The sequence below is a fragment of the Vanessa cardui genome, chromosome 30, assembly GCF_905220365.1.
Source record: "Vanessa cardui chromosome 30, ilVanCard2.1, whole genome shotgun sequence".
Classification (NCBI taxonomy): Eukaryota; Metazoa; Arthropoda; class Insecta; order Lepidoptera; family Nymphalidae; genus Vanessa; species Vanessa cardui.
In genome coordinates this window covers 478,044-499,509 of record NC_061152.1, presented here as the reverse complement: position 1 = coordinate 499,509, position 21,466 = coordinate 478,044, and the positions used below count along the sequence as shown (strand labels likewise).

Below are 21,466 nucleotides of genomic sequence, written 5' to 3'. Positions count from 1 at the left end.
TCTTCAGGCAGTTATAACTACTAAAATTGGCACACAACTTATAAATAAACTAGAATGATTTCTATATTCTTTTGACATTAATGTTTTTTTTAGTCTAGTTTAACTTTCTATATTCACATCTCAAGTAAGAAACATATCATGTGACCTTTTTCGTTGTCTTGCTAGTTTGAACAGACCCCAGTTAAGTTTTTATTCTCAAATATAATCAACCATATTCAAGGATTTTTAGCTGACACGTCAAAAAAACGTATGCCCTAGATGTCCACCCTTGTTTCATCCCTAAACTTTTATCGTCATGTTTTTACGCATACTACTACTGCTATACTTTTTCTTTTTTAAATATTGGACAACATCACATAGAATACTTTATATATACATATATATAAGTAGCTAAAGCACTTGTGTTATGGAAAAGAAGTAACGACGGTACCACTATCACTGAGACCCAAAAAACATAGAAAACTAATGTAATTAACGGGAATCGAACCCGGGAATCGAAGTGGTCTACCGAAAACTGGTGTATACCACTCGACCACGAAGATCGTTAATATATACATATATATATATACTTCGTTGATATATCCTACATAGAATCTGTCTGGTCCTGTGTACCTTAAGATCATTAAAATAACGCAACGGATTTTGATGAGGTTTTGTGTAAAAGATAGTGATTCAAGATGAAGGTTTATATGTATAATATATGCATTATATAATATAGATATAATGATCATTTTGGATGTTTATAAAGTGATATCGTAAATATACATTTAAAAATGTTTTCAAAAGAGTCCGCGATGGTATACGTCTATCTCTAAATGAAAATCAAATCAAAATCAAAATAAACTTTATTCAAGTAGGCTTTTACAAGCACTTTTGAATTGTCATTTAACAATTAATTGAAGCTACCACCGGTTCGGAAAGTAGATTATACCGAGAGAAACCGACAAGAAACTCAGTAGTTACTCTTTTTCAAGATTTAATAGAATAATTACCTACTCTAACCATTCTTATTATTTAATTTTTACTAGAAATAAAGGCTGATTTACTACCTATCGATCAAAGCATTTACTTGGTGGTAGGTCTTTGTGCAAGCCCGCCTGGGTAGGTACCACCCACTTATCAGATATTGTACCGCTAAACAACAGTACGCAGTATTGTTGTGTTCCAATTTGAAGGGTGAGTGAGCCAGTGTAACTACAGGCACAAGGGACATAGCATCTCAGTTCCCAAGGTTGGTGGCGCATTGACGATGTAAGGAATAGTTAATATTTCTTACAGCGTCATTGTCTATGGGTGATGGTGGCTTACCATCAGGTGGCCCATATGCTCGTCCGCCAAAATATTCCATAAAAAAAATAGATGCATAAAGACAGACAGACAGCAGTAAGTGACTTTGTTTTATACTATGTAATGATGATTAATATACATTCATACCATGGATTAACATGTAAATAATGAGCCAGTACATTTCAATACTCAGAAAACGCGCAATTCCAATAGAACTACAAAATAACTACAAACCGCCTTATATAATATCGATGACGAATTATTTTTCAATTAAATTTAAACCTTATCACATATATATTAAAGGTGGTTTTTGATTGACGTTTAATGGTCTGTAAAGCGTTGATCAAGTGTGGAAAATTGATGTTATTTTAAATATATATATGTGTATAGATTTGTAGTGTATGTTTGTTAAAGCTATTGTATATACTAGTGCCCGTGACCTTGTATGCGTTTGAATTTAACAAAAAATATTATCATAGCCTAAGTTAATCCTTATTATGTCAGTTATCTGCCAGTGAAAGTCCTGTCAAAATCGGCCCAGCTGTTCCAGAGATTAGCCGGAACAAACAGACACACAAAAATTGTAAAAAATGTTGTTTTGGTATATGTACCGCGTATACATAAGCATTGAGTAAAATTTGCTATTTTAATATTACAAATTTTAATATATGTATAGATGTATATTGGAGGGAAGTTAAATATATATAAAAATGATTTTTAATTAATTTTGGTATAAGGTATTCATTTCTATATTAAAATTTTTAACAAAAAAAGTACATTAATAAAAAAAGCATTCACTAAAAAATTATGCAGATAAAAAAGCGTGTAGCTAATACTTGCTAACTTCCAGGCATTACATTACATACATATATAATTGTATTTAACTAACATGACTGTATTTTTAAATATTGAAATAGAGTTACTACTGAGTTTCTTCTCGGTAGAATCTACATTCCGAACCGGTGATAGCTTCACTTAAATTATTCAAAAGTGCTTGTAAAAGCCTACTTGAATAAAGTATATTTTGATTTCGATTTATTTTCCCCTCAACACAAATTAAATAACCTAACAAATCACTATGTATCAAACAAATGTCCTTTCAAACGAAACCCACAGCGCCTTATTATTAAATACAATTAAGGCAGTATACTTAGTAAGCTCGCTGTAACGTAATTGTAGCGCTGGGGTGCAATATGTAATTATATGTACTAGACCTAGGCTTTGTAGCGGGTTAGTTAATATATATGTTAAAAAAAAAACCCCTTTTCACGACTTTTGATTAAGATCCTTTGAAGTAGAAGCCTTAACATGTTGACTACGTCATAATTTTTTTACTCTTTCCTACTTGTACAGTAACAGTACTGTAACAACCCGTGAATTTCCCACTGCTGCTAAGGCCTCCTATACCACTAAGGGGAGGGTTTAGAACATATTCCACAACGCTGTTCCAATGCGTCAGAATTTCGATGAAATTAAACACATGCAGGTTTCCTCACGATGTTTTCCTTCACCGAGCACGAGATGAATTATATACACAAATTAAGCTCATATATATAGTGGTGCTTGATTGTTTTGAACCCGTAATCATCGGTTAAGATGCACGCGTTCTAACCACTGGGCCATATCAGCTCAAAGTATATTTTGATTTGATTTGAACCAGGCGCCCTTTACGAAGCTACCACTGATAGTTTTATTTATAAAGAAGTGTTTTTGTAGATACCTAAGTAGTAACTTAATCTACAAAAAATATAAAATGTGAGAAAGAAAGTCGGTAATTATAGTAATCAATTTTTAATTAATGTATTGTTTTCTGTTACAGGTAATAATAACATTTCTACTTGAGCTTGTAAGTATTTTGAGTGTTTATTATTTACTAGCGATCCGCCTATGTCTTGAGTCGAGATGGCCCAGTGGTTAGAACGCGTGCATCTTAATCGATGATTGCGGGTTCAAATCCAGGCAAGCACCGCTGATTCATGTGCTTAACTTGTCTTTATAATTGATCCCGTGCTCAGCGGTGAAGGAAAACATCGTGAGGAAACCTGCATGTGACAAATTTCATAAAAATTCTGCCACATGTGTATTCCACCAACCCGCATTGGAACAGCGTGGTGGAATATGTTCCAAACCCTCTCCTTGATGGAAGACGAGACCTTAGCCCAGCAGTGGGAAATTGACAGGCTGTTACTAAAGTGTAACACGTTCCTTAGCCCAGAGGATCGGAATTGCGATTCAACGGGGAAACGCTGCTAGCATTCTTGCCACCATTCCACGCGGTCAAGATTTATACAGTAACTACTTTTTGTTAATATTTGTATATATTTAAGAAATTAATGTTAATAATTCTAAAGTTAATAAATGTTAAAAAAGAAATATTTGCTTTGATATTTTAAGCCGAGATGGCCCAGTGGTTAGAACGCGTGCATCTTAACCGATGATTTCGGGTACAAACCCAGGCAAGCACCACTATATATATATGTGCTTAATTTGTGTTTATAATTCACCTCGTGTTCGGTGAAGGGAAACATCGCGAGGAAATTGTTATTGTTATTTGTTGTTGCTTTTGTTATTGTTGTTTGTATTGCTTACAGACAATTTACAAAAAATCTATATTAATTTTAGAAATGTGAAAGTAACTATGTATAGTAAGACACAAATTAGATGTAGCATCGGAAAATGCAATGGAATGAAAATAAAACCGATTACTGCCGATTTACACAACCAATAGAAATAGCTCCCTATCGCGCCATTCGACGCTATTCGTCGCTATAGATTCACGCGTCAGAGAAAGCAATTGCATATAAATCGACGCGTCAAATTAACGTATATTTTAGGTCATATGATATTACAAGTTATTGCGTTTGTACAAAGATCTTATTCGCGTAAGAATTAAATATTGATGATTTGGTATAGCGTACTCAATTCGGATGTGATCGGTTTTACGAATTTTGCCGATGCGACATCTAAGTTGTGTCGTACTATATATATGTCTGTCTCTCTTTCAAAACCGAACCGTTGAACAGAATTTCATGATATTTGCTATGAAGCAAGCTTGAACTCCAAGGAATTACATAGGCTACTTTTTTGCCAGATATGACAGCCAACACCGTAAAACACGAGCTAAGCCTACTACTATTTTAAAATGAAATAATATTGATAAAGAATTTTGTAAACGTCTTTTAATTAAAGTTTTTCTTCGATTTTAACCTGAAACGCCGTGAACCGTGAAACATATACACACAAAACATTTCGTATAAAAGGACTGATCGTTAAAGCCAACATCACAGTACGGTGGAAACACAAAAATGGTCTCAAAGGCGATCCTTTTATTTATTGGTGAGTTTTAACTTGATATTCGGAAGAGCTGAGATGGCTGAGTCAAGATGGCCCAGTGGTTAGAACGCGTGCATCTTAACCGATGATTGCGGGTTCAAACCCAGGCAAGCACCGCTGATTCATGTGCTTAATTTGTCTTTATAATTCATGTCGTGCTGAAACCTGCATGTGACAAATTTCATAGAAATTCTGCCACATGTGTATTCCACCAACCCGCATTGGAACAGCGTGGTGGAATATGTTCCAAGCTTTTTCCTCAAAGGGAGGCCTTTAACCTAGCAGTGGGAATTTACAGGGTGTTGTTTTTGATGAGATGGCGGGGTTAGATGATTGCGGGCTCCAACCGAGCACCACTGAATATTCATGTGCTTAATTTGTGGATGAAGGAAAACATCGTAGTAACCTACATGTATATATTTTCAACGAAATTCAGTCACATGTGTATACCACCAATGAAGATTCTCCTCAAAGGGAGAGGAGTCCTTAGCCCAGCAGTGGGAAATTTACAAGCTGTTGTTACTTGCTACTAGAGTTTTAAATAAAGTCAGAGTAATTAGCAACAATAGAATTGTTACAACTAATATACCTATTTGCTTTTTTTTTAATATGAGACAACATCACATACATTACTCTGATCCCAATGTCAGTAGTTAAAGCACTTGTGTTGTGGGAAATCAGAAACGACGGCACAAACATAGACCCAAGACAATATAGAAAACTAATGATAATCTACCCATGAACACTGGTGTACACATTCAACCACGGAGGTCGTCAATATCAAAAGGTCCATAAGGGAAGGGTCTTTAAGTCCAGAGCCTTAGAAGTGGGGACGATACCAGGTCTAAGTGCCATTGGAGTATTGATGCAATAATTAATTAATTATATTTGTTCTAGCCCTATTCTGTGCGGTTCATTGCAACCCTATTATCCCAACCATCTGCGAACACATACCAAATGTCATCAGTCCAGGATCGACCACCGTCTGTGAATCAACCCCAAACCTCATGGGATACGGTGCCATGGGTATGGGTCCACTCGGCATGAATATGATGCCAGGAGGAGCGACGACAATATGCGAATCAGCCCCGAACTTTCCGTTTGGCATTGGCGGCTATGCCCCGTATCCAATGGCGGGTGGAGCGACAACTGTGTGTGAAACTGCACCGAATTTTCCGTACGGTATCACCCCTTATGGCCCTTTCAACGCTCTTCCTGGTGGAGCCACGACTGTGTGCGAAACTGCCCCTAATTTCCCCTATGGTCCTTACCCATATGCACCATTCAATGCTATGCCAGGTGGAGCAACAACTGTTTGTGAGACTGCCCCGAATTTCCCCTATGGTCCTTATGCCCCGTTTAATCCAATGATAGGGGGCGCCACGACGATCTGTGAAACAGCGCCGAATTACCCATTCGGTATCGCCCAGTATGCCCCATACCCAGCTATCGGAGGCAGCACGACGGTTTGCGAATCTACCCCTAACATTGGCCTGCCTATGCCATTTAGTCCATACGCGAATTATTACAATATGCCAGTGCCAGCAGCCGGGGTGGCTACGGTCTGTGAATCGACCCCCAATATTTATGGATCCCCGTATGGTATGCTAGGAGGCCTGCCTTTTGGGAAAGGAATGCCAATGCTCGGAGGTATTGGGGGCATGGCGTTTGCCATATGATCTAACAATTTAAATATTAATTTTAACAAGGCATTAAAACATTTCGGTCTCAATTGATTTAAATGTTGTGGCAGTATAAAAAACTTCCTTCGTTCATAGTTACTTTATTGGAAATTAAAAATAAAAATTGATTCAAATAATTATTTGAGGTTCAGTGTTCTAAATTTAAATACAGATGTGTTTGAAGTCCGATTTTTTTTCTGTCTCTGGCAATCATGGCGGTGAAATTCGATTTGAATAAAATTTTTTAAATTAACTAATGATCGTCAGGAAACCAAAAAAAAAAATTATTGAAGTATTTTGTAAAAATTTGTATCGTTATATATAATTCATTGGAATAAACTTATTTATATATTATAATTTGTTTTTTTGTTTATTTTTTGGCTGAATATGGTGTTACTTTTAATCTGTGTAAATTAAAAAAAAAAACCGTCCTAGTGATGACTTACATAATTATACAGATCAAAATTTACTACCAAGTATGCTTGCAGGGTTTTTCTTTTGTACAATAAGTATCAACATATAAAATTTAATCTAAAACGATTTAATATAGTAAATGATAATATACATGTACCCCAAATTAGTATATGTTTATATGTAGATTTAACACCTTGGCTACGGCATCATTTTTTATTTTTTCGATTTTGCGGTACGTTTTAGACCTCGTATGAAAAATGTCATAACACCGGTACGGGGCTTTTTAGACCCCGTAAGGTTTACAAAACTAAAACTGAATATGATGTGATCAAATTTTAATTTTTCAGTGTAATACGTGGTCGAAGAGACCCCGTATTAATAACACCATACCATTCTGTTTTCAATTGGTATCATAAAATATATATAGCTTTCCTACAACATATCAAATAGATACGAGGCCTAATAGACCTCGTTTCGTATTGAACGTGTTAAAGGAAATTATTTAAAAAAAGCAATTAATCACTCATTTGTATATTTCGTTCGTTCACACAATTTGCAAATGTAGTCCTAATAATTATTATACTATACACAATAATACATTAATATGATAAAAGACAATTACATGGGGGGTCAAAGGTTTTAGGAGTTAGAACACCCACAAGGGGATGGGGGAGGACAGGGTTGCGGACAGGGTGGTGGGCAGGGTGGTGGGCAGGGTGGTGGGCAAGGTGACGGACATGGTGGTAGGGGGCTAGGATACGATGGTTTGAATATGGAAACACTTGCACATCCGCATGTCCTAAAACAAGGGGGCGAAGGCCTAAAGCAGATCGTTGGGGGTTGGCTAACGATTATTTTCTGGGGTTGGACGATGAGCATATCAGGTGGTGGGGGCTGGATCCTCGATGGGGTTACCTGGAATAAAATATATATTTAACTCTCATTAGTACGAACTAATGAAAAATCTTTTTTTTTATTGGTTGGTGGACGATCATATGGGTCACCTGATGGTATGTAATCACCACCGCCCATAAACAATGGCTCTGGAAGAAACATTAACCATACCTTTCATCGCCAATGCGCCACCAACTTTGGAACTAAGATGTTATGTCGCTTGTGCCTGTAGTTACACTGACTCACCCTTCAAACCGGAATACAACAATACTGAGTGCTGTTTTTTGGCGGTAGAATAACTGATGAGTGGGTGGTAACTACCAAAAAGGGTTTGCACAAAGCCCTACCACCTACTAAAGCTACTCAATAATTCAACGTCGACTGACATCTTAGTTGTTTTCACCACCAATGGCGCCTCTTGAACCCCACAAAATACAATAACACAGTAACATCTCTAGAGGAATTAGAACAAAAGTCTTCTAACAAATAATATAATCAAATTAATTACATGAAATTGTATAAAAGATGCTCAAAGATTTTACGTCAACTTTTATTTTTTTATAGTGCGTCTATTATGATGACCAATTAAAAGACGATTTGATGTTCTCTCAAAGGCGAGAATTAATATAAAACTCACAAATATAGTTCGACATAACTAATCAATCGGCACATTCGATAAAACCGATTACTGCCGATTCACAACCAATAGAAACAGCTCCTTATCGCGCCATTCGACGCTATACGTCGCTATAGATACCCGCGTCAGTTCGACCCGAGACAGCGAGTGCGTGTAAAGCGACGCGTCGAATTGACGAATATATTTAGTCGTATGATATTACACGTTACTACGTTTGTGTAAAGATCATATTCGCGTGTGAAATAAATATTGATAATTTGGGATGGCATACTCAATTCGGATGTGATCGGTTTTACGAATTCTGCTGATGTTGTGTCGTGTATACCGTATACCTTATTCTTTTTACTTGAAACTTTAAATAAATCATAATCACCACTCAGCGCCATCTATTGACAGTGAATTGTAACATACAACGATGCGCCATCTATTGGCGAAATATATTACTACTGAATTATAAAACACGCTACAAGTTATAACATAATTAAATTACCTTAATCCTTGGTATCGTGGGCGGATTTATGGGTGGTGGCCGGACAATAATGGGCTCTGGTATTGGGGGGCACACTGGTTGTGGTCGCACCATAATCGCTGGTGGGGTTGGCGGTTGAACTGGTGGGGGTTGAACCCGTATCGGAGCGAGCGCTGGAGGTCGTATAGCAGCTGGTTTGACCCAAATAACGGGCAATGCTGGTGGCTTCACGGTTCCCGGCTTTACGATTATAGGCTTAGGTGGTGGGAAACGAATAAGACCTGGCTTTACTATAACCGATCCTGAAAAACAAATCAGTATTGCTTTTAAGTCACCTTTGTTACCATTTTAGTAGTTTCCAAACTCTCAGGAACAATATTGTGATCATACAGTTATAGAAAACAGGATATATACTAGGTTTTTGATTTTTATTTGATGAAGCTTATAAGCCACTGTGGAAAAAAGTCTTAAAAAAATTGATATAGTATCGTTTTCCATCTCGAATTTTAAAATTTGTATCGATAATTAATGTTTTAGTTTTATCAAGCAACGAGTGTTTAATCGTTTCTGTAAATCAGAAGAGCAAAAAATTGATTTTAATTGATAATATTTTTAAATAACTTTTTGGAGTTGAAAAAAATCTAAATAACATGATTACTAAAAAATGTTTCACTTTTACATTTGTTTTTATAATTCATCTCAAGCTCGGCGGTGAAGGAAAACATCGCGAGGAAACCATGCAGGTTTCCTAAGGTTGTCTAATTACATCGAAATTCTGCCATAAGTGCATTCCTCCCTCATTGGAACAGCGTTATGGAATATGTTCCAAACCCTCTCCGTAATGGAAGAGGATGCCTTAACCCAGCAGTGGAAAATTTACAGGCTGTTACTTTACTTTACTTATATTTAATTGAGAAAAACCGACTGGTCATGACCATCTGAAGGGAAGTATCAAAGTCACCATACACATTTACATTACATTTAACAGTTTATTAAAATTTGCCAGATACAGTACAGAGATAAATATATAAGTCACAGGAAAGCAAAATTTAAAAGGTATGCTTATCCCTATAAGAGATTTCTTCCAGCATACCCAGAAGAGTGAAAATAGACAGAACAGTTAAAGTACACATTGGCACAATGTAAAGTGTATTGCGTACTTTAGTTTCACTGACTCAAGAGCCTTCTTCAAGTATTACTCTTTGGCAAATGACGTCATATTCTGATTAAAAAAAAATCTTACCCTGAGGAGCTTGACCGTAGATGTAATTGACAGCTGGATCGTTTGGGTTACAGAGCCTCAGCTGAATAACATTCTGGAACTGATCAAATCCAGATATCGATGGATCAGAGTCAGAATTTGGGATATTGTTATCATATCCAGGAGACGGAACAGAGTTGTCGCATGGACTTGGGTTTGGGCATGGTGAAATCGGTTCAGGACATGGTTGGGGCACGTTGATGCATGGTGGGCTAGGTTCAGGACAAGGGCAGGGGTTCTGGCAAGGATCTGGGCAAGGTGGCGGTGGGCATGGTGGAATTGGTATTTGACAAGGATCTGGGTTGTACGAGGGGCATAAATACTGGGGGTTTGGAAGCGGTTGGCCGAAAACTAAGCCTAGGAGAAGACCTGAAAAAAAAGCATGAAGTTAGTAAAACCGCTATTTAAGATACCAATTGAGAAATTGAGAAATCGTTGGCGGTAGTTGTAAATAATATTTCTTTTGTTCTTCAAATAGACAAATGCCACCTTAGTCTACCCGTGACCACGGACGCTGTAAAGTGCTCGAAACGTCGGGATGTCAAAAATAATTAATATACGCGATTCAAATCCGTTATAACTAGTTTTATTTAAATGTGTAATAATCGCGAAAATTTAAGACACTAAGTTTGTTGCTTGTTATTGCTGCAGATTGGGGTGACCCATTTATTATTTTTTCCTTTCTCATAAATATAGTCTACTGAGGAGATGAGACTACATTCACGAGCAGGGAAATCTGTTCCGTTGTTTTCGAGTTTAACGCGCTCAAATAAACACACAGACTCATAATTCGACTTTATTTTAAAATATATATATTATATAAAAAACATGTGTAAAACACATCTGTATTCCACCAACCCGCATTGGAACAGCGTCGTGGAATATGTTCCGAACCTACTTAAAGAGCAGAGATGGCCCAGAGGTTAGAACGCGTGCATCTTAACCGATGATTGCGGGTTCAAACCCAGGCAAGCACCGCTGATTCGTGTGCTTAATTTGTCTTTATAATTCATCTCGTGCTCAGCGGTGAAGGAAAACATCGTGAGGAAACCTGCATGTGACAAATTTCATAGAAATTCTGCCACATGTGTATTCCACCAACCCGCATTGGAACAGCGTGGTGGAATATGTTCCGAACCTTCTCCTTAAAAAGGGAGAGGAGGCCTTTAGCCCAGCAGTGGGAATTTACAGACTGTTATTGTTGTTGTATTATAAAACAATGTCTCTTCGCCGTTGTCTGTCTGTATGTTCGCGAGAAACTCCGAAACTACTGAATGGATTTTCATGCGGTTTTCACTTACAGACAGAGGAATCATAAAGGAGTTTTTTTGTATAAATAATTTGAAATAAAACTACGATTGTTAAACATTTCGGAAAAAAGCAACAAATATATGAAAAAAAGGTACAAATGTGAAAAAATCTTATGTATTAGTAATGTGTAAATAGAGTAAAAATTACCCGTAAACCAAACGACAACCACTTTCACCATTTTGCCGACTGACGTTACCGTCGAAATGCTCCTTTAAATATAGAAGAACCACCAAAAACCACCATTTGTTTTTGTAATTTTCGTACACGAAAATGAACTCTAACGCATTGTAATAAGATTCAAAATAATACTGACGACATTTTGTTTTTATAATAAAAAAAAAGTTGTGTCACACCCGAGGGCTTTATTTGAAAACGGTTAATTTATTAATTTAAAATGGTCTCATTTTATTTCATCAATATTTTTCTTCGTAATCGTGAATCATTGTTTTATTTAATTAATTATTACAATACATGTTAAGATAAGATTAAATACCTAAGTCGTACTTAACTTTTATAATGATAGCAGCAAAAACACATATATTTTCAAATAGAATTTCCTTCTGAAAGATTTAATGGTAGCTAGATAGAACATAATCATTACGCAAGGCGGCTGGCAGGAGCTGGATGCGAGTAGCCGAAGATCGATCACAGTGGCGTGCTATTGGAGAGGCCTATATCCAGCAGTGGACGAAAAAGGGCTGTTGATGATCATGATGAGAACATCACGAGCAATATGGATGATTTCGGGCTCAATCCAGGAAAGCACCACTGAATATTCATGTGCTTAATTAATATCCTACTGCCCTTATCCCAATTTTATTAGGGGTCGGCGCTTGTTTTCCATACTTCTCTGTTTGACGTCATCTCATAAGTAACATTTTTTTTATGGAATAGGTTGTATGGGCCACCTGATGGTAAATGGTCACCATTACCCATAGACAATGACCCTGTAAGAAATATTAATTATTCCTTACATCGTCAATGCGCTACCAACCTTGGGAACTAAGATGATATGTCCCTTGTGCCTGTAGTTACACTGGCTCACTCACCCTTCAAACCGGAACACAACATTACTGCGTACTGTTGTTTTGTGGCAGAATATCTGATGAGTGGGTGATACCTACCCAGGCGGGCTTGCACAAAGCCCTACCACCAAACCACTTTCTAACCATATCGCCTTTCAGACAATCCATCCATCGTTTCCTTGGTCGTCTACGTCTATATCCATCCACATCCACCCTCAAGACCTTCCTTATAACATGGTCCTCATTCCTCCTTACAATGAAAATCAAAATTATCTTTATTCAAGTAGACTTTTACAAGCACTTTTGAATCGTCATTTTACAATTAAGTGAAGCTACCACCGGTTCGGAAAGTAGATTCTACCGAGAAGAACCAACAAGAAACTCAGTAGTTACTCTTTTTCTTTTAAAAAAATACAGTCATATTAGTCAAAAATACAGTATGTGCCCATACCATCACAATCGGCTTCCATTTTGGTTTAAGTGTCATGTGCTTAATATGTTTTATAATTAATCTCAAACTCGGTGAAGGAAAACATCGTGAGAAAACCTGCATATGACTAATTTTATCGAAATTCTGTCACGCTTGTATCCAGCAATCCGCATTGGAACAGTGAGGTGAAATATGTTCCAAACCTTCTCAAAAGGAGAGGAGGCCTTAGCCCAGCTGTGGGAAACCTCGGATGATCTGTATTTGACGACCTCCGTGGTCGAGTGGAGTGTACACGGCTATTCATGGGTACGCCACTCCGAGGTCCCGGGTTCGTCCGGCCGAGTCGATGTAGATTACCATTAGTTGTCTACGTCGTCTCGGGTCTGGGTGTTTGTGGTGCCGTCGTTACTTCTGATCTTCCACAACACAAGTGCTCTAGCTACTTACATTGGGATCAGAGTAATGTATGTGATGTTGCCTCATATTTATTTATTTAGCCACAAGTTAACACGTGTCTTACAAGTAGACAAAGTCAAAGCTAATTAATGTATATGGCATTTCAACAAAGCCCTTTCCAGTCGTAATTCCAGAATGTTACTTTAACAGGAATACTAGATGCAATATATTGAAGAGTTCCCTAAGAATGTAATAAAAATCTATCTAAAATTTTTTTTATAGACATCGTAAAGTCGTTTTTAGGAGCGATCAATTTTAACGCTGTTTTCTTTAAAGGTTTTCTGGGATTTAGGTTAAGAGGGAGCACTTTCTAGATGAGAAAGTACTCGATTGCTTTGAATTACTCTGGTTTTCCTTATTGTTTCTTTTTATAGAATAGGTTGGCGGACGAGCATATGGGCCACCTGATGGTAAGTGGCCACCATCACCCATAGACAATGACGCTGTACGAAATATTATCTATTCCTTACAACGTCAATGCGCCACCAACCTTGGGAACTAAGATGCTATGTCCCTTGTGCCTGTAGTCACACTGGCTCACCCTTCAAACCAGAACACAACAATACTGCGTACTGTTGTTTAGCGGTAGAATATCTGATGCGTGACTTTTTTGACTTCGATGGCCGTTCTAAGAGAAACTACTTTAGCATATGTAGCGCGTATGTTATAATTATTGTTCTTTATTAATAAAATAAGAACATATATAAATATCTATATATATTAAAGTAAGTGGTGTTAATTACACTACCTATATACAAGAACAGATATACCAATTTGGCTGAAAATTGGTTCGAACCAAAGCTTAGAACTAGGAGACCGAGACTTTTCATCCCTTTCGACCGACTTTTTGTGAAGTCAGTATAAAACCTGGTATTCATCCTGCTGAGTTTCTTTCACTAGTTCTCAGGTGGGTGGTGTTAAATTCCGAACCGGTGGTAGATTTTGGACTACTTACACTTCTATTTTGAATAGAGATTTTTGACTTTAAGTAGTATCACAAAATCCGTTAAAGTCGGCAAATCGGTTGGGATCATCGGGATCCTCGGAATGACAACTTCCTCATCTTCGAATTTTCCTTTCAGTAAAAGTAAAATACCAGCCTGTAAATTACCCACTGCTGGGCTTCTCCCATTATGTAGAGGGTTTGGAACATATTCCACCACGGTGTTTCAATGCGCGTTGGTGGAAAGCACATGTGGCAGAATTTTGATGATATTAGACACATGCAGGTTTCCTCACGATGTTTTCCTTCACCGAGCACGAGATGAATTACAAACACAAATTAATCATATATGTATAGTGGTGCTTGCCTGAGTTTGAATCCAAAATCACTGGGCCATGTCAGCTGTTGATACATAATATATACAATCTTATTTTGTGTATAACATAATAAATGATCGCTTGGATTTAAACCTGCAATCTTTTGTTAAACGATTACCATGTGACATTTAGGCAAATGATATTTAAATATCAAACAGGTTCGAACGAGTTGTGCCAAACTGTGAGTGCTTTGCCAGCAAACGTTTTGCTTGGAAGTAATTTAATGAATTTCAAATTTAACGAATTTGAATAAATTTCCAATATGAATTTCAAATTTTTAAAATAAATATCAATGCTCGAATCGAGTATTTTTACAAGCAATAAGCTTTACAAATTACGATCATATTTTGGTATATACTGTCTATATATGTATAGTACGACACAACTCGTCGCATCGGCAAAATTCGTAAAACCGATCGCATCCGAATTAAGTACGCCATCCCAAATTATCAATATTTATTTCTCATGTGAATATGGTCTTTACACAAACGTAATAACTTGTAATATCATACGACCTAATATATTCGTCAATTCGACGCGTCGCTTTACACGCACTCGCTGTCTCGGGTCGAATCTATATGCGAATAGCGTCGAATGGCGCGATAGGGAGCTGTTTCTTTGTTAGCCTTATACAAAGTACCCATTGCGCATTTGTGCAGCTAATATATAAAGATATTTTGTAGAGTCAATAAAATATAATGCTTCAGAATTTAGTATTTTTTCTAATTTGATTACTACAAGAACAACAACAACAACAACAGCCTGTAAATTCCCACTGCTGGGCTAAAGGCCTCCTCTCCCTTTGAGGAGAAGGTTTGGAACATATTCCACCACGCTGTTCCAATGTGGGTTGGTGGAATACACGTGTGGCAGAATTTCTATGAAATTTGTCACATGCAGGTTTCCTCACGATGTTTTCCTTCACCGCTGAGCACGAGATGAATTATAAAGACAAATTAAACACATGAATCAGCGATGCTTGCCTGGATTTGAACCGGCAATCATCGGTTAAGATGCACACGTTCTAACCACTGGGCCATCTCGACTCCTATCGAATTTGATTAATAAGCGTGATCAAAATCAAAATATACTTTATTCAAGTAGGCTTTTACAAGCACTTTTAAATCGACAATTAACAACTATATTAAGTAAATCTACCACCGGTTCGAAATGCAGATTCTACCGAGAAAACGACAAGAAACTCAGTAGCTACTCTTTTTCAACATTCAAAAATATAGTCTTGTTATTAAAATACAATTACATACATATAATGTATATCCCGTCTGGAAGTCAGCAAGTATAATTCCAAGCTTTTTTATCGTCTGCATAATCTTGTATTGAATAATATACTTTTTTACCAATGTATATTATACAAATGATTTGAATTTATGAAACGGCAAAGTTAAAATGTCTGTGGAATCATATGTTATTCTTTGTATTATTATTTAACAGTATTATATTAAACTTTATATTTTTTCAGTGACAGCGTTATTGATATCGTAGGACGATTGACGCCTTTTTATTTTGAAGACGTTGTACTTTGTCACTTATATAAATAAGGAAATTAAATGGATCAAGTATAGATCCTTGTGGAACCCCCATACTTACCAAAGCCTTACGAGATTTCTTACCATTTATACGATATTTTGAATCCTTGGCTAAAAAAATATTATTTCTTCATTACAGAGTCGTTTACCGCTGTCTGTCCCTATGTATGCTAAGATCTTTCTAATTACGCAACGGATTTTGATGTGGTTTTTTTTACTAGATTGAATGCTTTAAGAGGAACATTTTTGTATATAACACATGGAGAAAATATTAAAAAAACATTTTAGAAATTTCAAATGTGATGTAAATAAACAAATTCTTTAGTATATCTAGTATCAGTATTGCACCCGTGCGAAACCGGGCGAGTAATATATAATCTCTAGTAATATATAAAGATAGAATCTTTAATTGTTTTAAGTTGAACTTAATCATTTTACTCGAATTATTAACGATTTTGTCATTTAAGCTCTTCAAAAAAGAATCGAGAAACATATACATTTAAAATAGTAAAAAAAAAACAACATATTTCAATGAAATCATTTAATAATAACTCGTAATATATAAATACTATATACAAGACATACATTTGCAAAATTGAAAACACGAACGAACTCATACATAATCAATCCAATGTCCAAAAGCGTTATCGAGATCTGGAGACGAACGATCAGATCACGCAAAGATATATAACAATATGTTGATGATAATGCACTTTAAAGATTTTCTGTCGCAACGCTTGATCCTTGGAACAGTCGTGTAAAAAGCTTCATCAAAAGTATAACAGCTCATCCATTGCCTCCACTGGTGAAAGGAGGGTTCGTTTGCCCATTCAACGGGGAAACGCTGCTAGCATTCTTGCCACCATTGCACGCGGTCGAGATTTGTACAGTAACTAGTTTTAGTTCATATTTGTATATATTTCAACATTTAATGTTATTAATACACATAACTCATTTTGAACACAGTAATCTATAAAAAAAAAAAAAAACATTTAATTGTAGACGTAAATATATTCCAAAAGAGCAAAATTTTTGGAACAGTTTTGGATAAATTCGACAAAATCATAGACGAACTGCTAAGCTCCACTTCTGAAATTAAATTTGATGGATCAAGATGTCGCAAAATTGTGTGCAATGATTCATCCAAGGTGTAAAACTATTTGGTTCTTGCATCAGACTCAGAGTTAAAGATTTGGGAAACTACAAGTAACATTATTTTAGGAACATATTGATTATATAATTTTGCTGTGATTAGATTCGAACTAATTAGAACACGAACAGGGATTCACAGGATAAACAGGTTGTGGGCAGGAACAGTCACTGGTCTTCCGCAAGGCTGATGTCTTGAAACAAATCGTGGGCGGCTGTATATTCGCTGGTGACGGTGGTCTCACCACAATTTGCGATGGAGTTATCAATGGCAGATCCGGCTGGCGGATCAGTATAGCTGGTGGTTGTATTGGCTGCTGGCAAGGTGGTTTGACCATGATAGCTGGTGGTGTGATTGGGGCCAATGGCTTGGGCCTCACGCATATTGCTGGTACATTTATTGGCCGTTGCTGAGGTGGTCGAATTGTCATCGGGGGTGGTGTTATTGGTGGAAGAGGGGGCGGTTGGACCTCTATTGGGCATGGTTGGATCGGTTTGAAGTGTGGAGGTCTGATTACAATTGGACGAGGTTGTATGGTGATGTCAGGGTTGGAACGGACGTAGAAACTTCCGCCCGGTACTGGGAAGGTTCGGAAACCAGCAGCCTGCAGTCTCTCTGGTATGGTATCCTTTTGTATCATGACTTTTAAGGTTCCATCGTCGTTGGGATCTGAGAAATACAAGATTCAGGATTATTGACATGAATAAGAGCCGAGATGGCCCAGTGGTTAGAACACATACCTTAACCGATGATTACGGGTTCAAAACCAAGCACCGCTGAATATTCGTGTGCTTAATTTGTGTTTATAATTCATCTCGAGCTCGGCAGTGTAAGAAAACATCGTGAGGAAATCTGCATGTGTCTAATTTCAAGGAAATTTTGTCACATGGCGCTCTAAGTATTATTAACCATTCCTTACATCGCCCACGCCACGCCTTGGGAAATGAGATGTTATGTCCCTTGTGCCTGTAGTTACAGTAACTCTTAAAACCGAAACTACACTACTATTTGGCGGTAGGTTATTTGATACCTACTCAGTAGTATCCAAGTGAAGTGTAATAATTATAAAAAGAAATACTTACTGGGCTGAATTATCGGAATATACAGATTACAATTAGAATTTGGATTCGGTATCAATGAAGGAGGCTGCATGTTCGTGAGCATCGAGCATACTTGCGGCGCTGGTGCAGCCAGCACTGCTGACAGAAGACCTGGAAACAGACCTGGTTTTATTACCTATTTAAACTCCGACGCAAAAAGAGGGGTGTTATAAGTTTGACGTGTCTGTCTGTCTGTCTGTGGCATCATAACTCCCGAACGAATGAACCGATTTCAATTTTTTTTTATTATAGGTGTTTTACGGGTGAGTGTTCTTAGACATGTTTGATGAAAACCGGTTTAGCCGTTTAAAAGTTATGGGGGGTTAAAGTGGGGAAGAAAAACCGAATGTCTGCAAATATGCTCAAGTGGGGTATCAAATGAAAAGTTATGACTTGTACATCACAAAAAACATTAGTAATTAAATAAAATAATAAATAAAAAAAATTCAGAAACAAAAAATATTAATTAGTAAGTAAAATAAAACGAAACAAGATTGACCTTAAAATTTAATCTTAACTTATAGGTTTTAAATCGACAAGAACCTACGTATTTACAACTTAACCAGAGATGTTATAAGGATGTTTTACCTTTAAAAAGTATAAAATAAAAAAATAAATTAAAAATTTCAGAAACCATCGCCACAAAAACATAAGCTTCTTTTACAAAGTAAAAAATAATAAAAGAAAATTAATCCTAAAGTACCTATATGTATAAGTATGTATTAATATTTTTAAAAAAAACTTCGCGTTGGGAGACTGTAAGTGCAAGTGTTAAGCACCATATGTTTTAATTAGACCTATTAAAAAAATTAAAGCCCATATCAAGGATACCTTGATAAATACTTCCAACCCAGGCAAGCACCACTATATATATGTGCTTAATTTGTGTTTATAATTCATCTCGTGCCCGGCGGTGAAAGAAAACATCGCGAGGAAATCTGCATGTTTCTAATTTCATAAAAATTCTGCCACATGTGTATTCCAAATGTTCCGAAGAGGCCGTAGCCCAGCAGTGGGAAATTTACAGGCTGTTGTTGTTGTTCTCAGAGGATTATTCTGAGTAATATAGTTCTCCTTACGACATTTTCCTTAAGCGTCTTCCTCAGAACAATCATGACAAAGTTCTGATTATTAAACAGATAAAAATATACATTACACGCCCGATTGTAATATCATAAATGTCTCAAGATTCCCTTATTGATTCGATACCTTCTCGTTTTAGTCGAGTTGGACGAATCCCTGATTGGTATTACTTGGATATTGGATTAGCTATTGACAGTATTGTTATTCGACCGTTATTTTTCTATCAAAACTTAACGAAGGGTCATACAAATAGTTTTTCTGTTAGTTGGTGGTACCACTATTCACTGTACACTTTGACAAAATCTGTAACAATTAATCAAAATCAAAATAAAATTATTCAAGTAGGCTTTTACAAGCACTTTTGAATGGTCATTTAACAATTAAGTGAAGCTACCACCGGTTCAGAAAGTAGATTCTACCGAGAAGAACCGACAAGAAACCCAGTAGTTACTCTTTTTCAACATTTAAAAAATACAGTCGTATTAGTTAAATACAGTTATATACATATGTATGTAATGCATCCTACCTAAAAATACAGTCATATCAGTTAAATACATTTATATGTGTATGTAATATATCCTGCGTGGAAGTCAACAGGTATTAACTCCACGCTTTTTTATCATCTATAAAATTTTGTATCGAATAATATGCCTCTTTTTATGGCAAAGTTAAAAACTATTGTATGTGCACAAGAAGTAAGGATAAATCTTACATCCCGGATTCGCCATAAAACTTTGGAACATGCTTATTAAGACTTTTCCATGTAGTTACACTGGCTCACACAAAAACAAAAAATGCTTGATGGTATTTTTTTTTTTTGGACAACATCTTATTTTACTCTTACGACATCTTACATTACTCTCCCATCCCAATGTAAATGCATTAGCTGAGATGGCCCATTGTTTGAATGCGTGTATCTTAACCTATAATTTCGGGTTTAAATCCAGGCAAGCACCACTATATATATGTGCTTAATTTACAGGCTATTACTTTACTTTACTTTACAATGTAAAAAAGCTAAAGTACTTGTGTTGTGGAAAATCAGAAGTAACGACAGTACCACGAACACCCAGACCCGAGACGACGTAGACAACTAATGAACTTTTTCTACATCGACTCGGCCGGACGAACCCGCGACCTCGGAGTGGTGTACCCATGAAAACCGGTGTACACACTACTCTACCACAGATATCGCCAAGAATGTATAACTATACCCAAACGAGCTTGTAAAAATATCTAACAATCAGTAACAACAACAATAACAGCCTGTAAATTTCCCTCTACTGGTCTAAGGTCTCCTCTCCCTTTGAGGAGAGGATTTAGAACTTATTCCACCACGCTGTTCCAGTGCGGGTCGCTGGAATACACATGTGACAGAATTTCGATAAAATTGGACACATGCAAGTTCACGCTAATTCACCGATCACGAGATGAATTACAAACACAAATTAAGCACATGAATATTCAGTGGTGCTTGGTTTTCATAGCATCTCGGCTCCCAATGCACCAATCAGTAAATTAATTTTAAAATAATAATATTTAAGATATTTACCGATAACGCCCAAAACAGCCAATCGCACCATCCTTGCGAGTCAAAGTATCAAGACTAACTGAGCATTTTATACAAACCAAGCTCTTTATGCTTGAACGTTGTAATATGTTTAGAAAAGCTTGACTATTTGAGCGTTCATATACAAATATGCACTGTTTTGATATACTATGCCATTAAAAGATTTGAAAAAAAATTTTTTGGTACCGCAAAATGTACTTTATTAATTTAGATATAAGGCCTGTTATTGGTTATCAACGATCATATCCATAATCGTATATAAGGATTGTAGATTTGAGAAATTTTGCATTCGATAAAGATGGCGTTATCAGTACTTGTTCTTTTTGGTAAGTATTACAAATTAATTAAAATTTTACTGACATTTCACTTTGCTACCCTTTGTGATGAGTGCAAAGTTTTAATGTAATATTTCTGACGCAACTATGTTTCTATACTTGTGATTGTCTTGGGTATTTTTCGGTCTTCCAGATTTTCGAATCTTTCAAATAACTATTTTA

At 36.5% G+C, this 21,466-nt stretch overlaps 2 protein-coding genes across 2 annotated transcripts; one reads left to right on the top strand and one right to left on the bottom strand.

The window, feature by feature from the left end:
• Positions 1-5,517: 5,517 nt before the first annotated feature.
• On the top strand, positions 5,518-6,325 carry LOC124542290. Its single transcript, XM_047120253.1, has one exon. The coding sequence runs from the start codon at positions 5,628-5,630 to the stop codon at positions 6,297-6,299; it is 672 nt and encodes a 223-aa protein (XP_046976209.1). The 5' UTR covers positions 5,518-5,627; the 3' UTR covers positions 6,300-6,325.
• Positions 6,326-7,231: 906 nt separating this feature from the next.
• On the bottom strand, positions 7,232-20,982 carry LOC124542086 (vegetative cell wall protein gp1-like). The gene is made up of 6 exons (XM_047120018.1): positions 20,952-20,982; positions 18,299-18,427; positions 17,330-17,885; positions 9,960-10,351; positions 8,738-9,018; positions 7,232-7,631 (listed from the first exon to the last, which is right to left on the bottom strand). Exons 1-6 carry the CDS (start codon positions 20,980-20,982, stop codon positions 7,356-7,358), a joined length of 1,665 nt encoding a protein of 554 aa, XP_046975974.1. The 3' UTR covers positions 7,232-7,355.
• Positions 20,983-21,466: the final 484 nt, after the last annotated feature.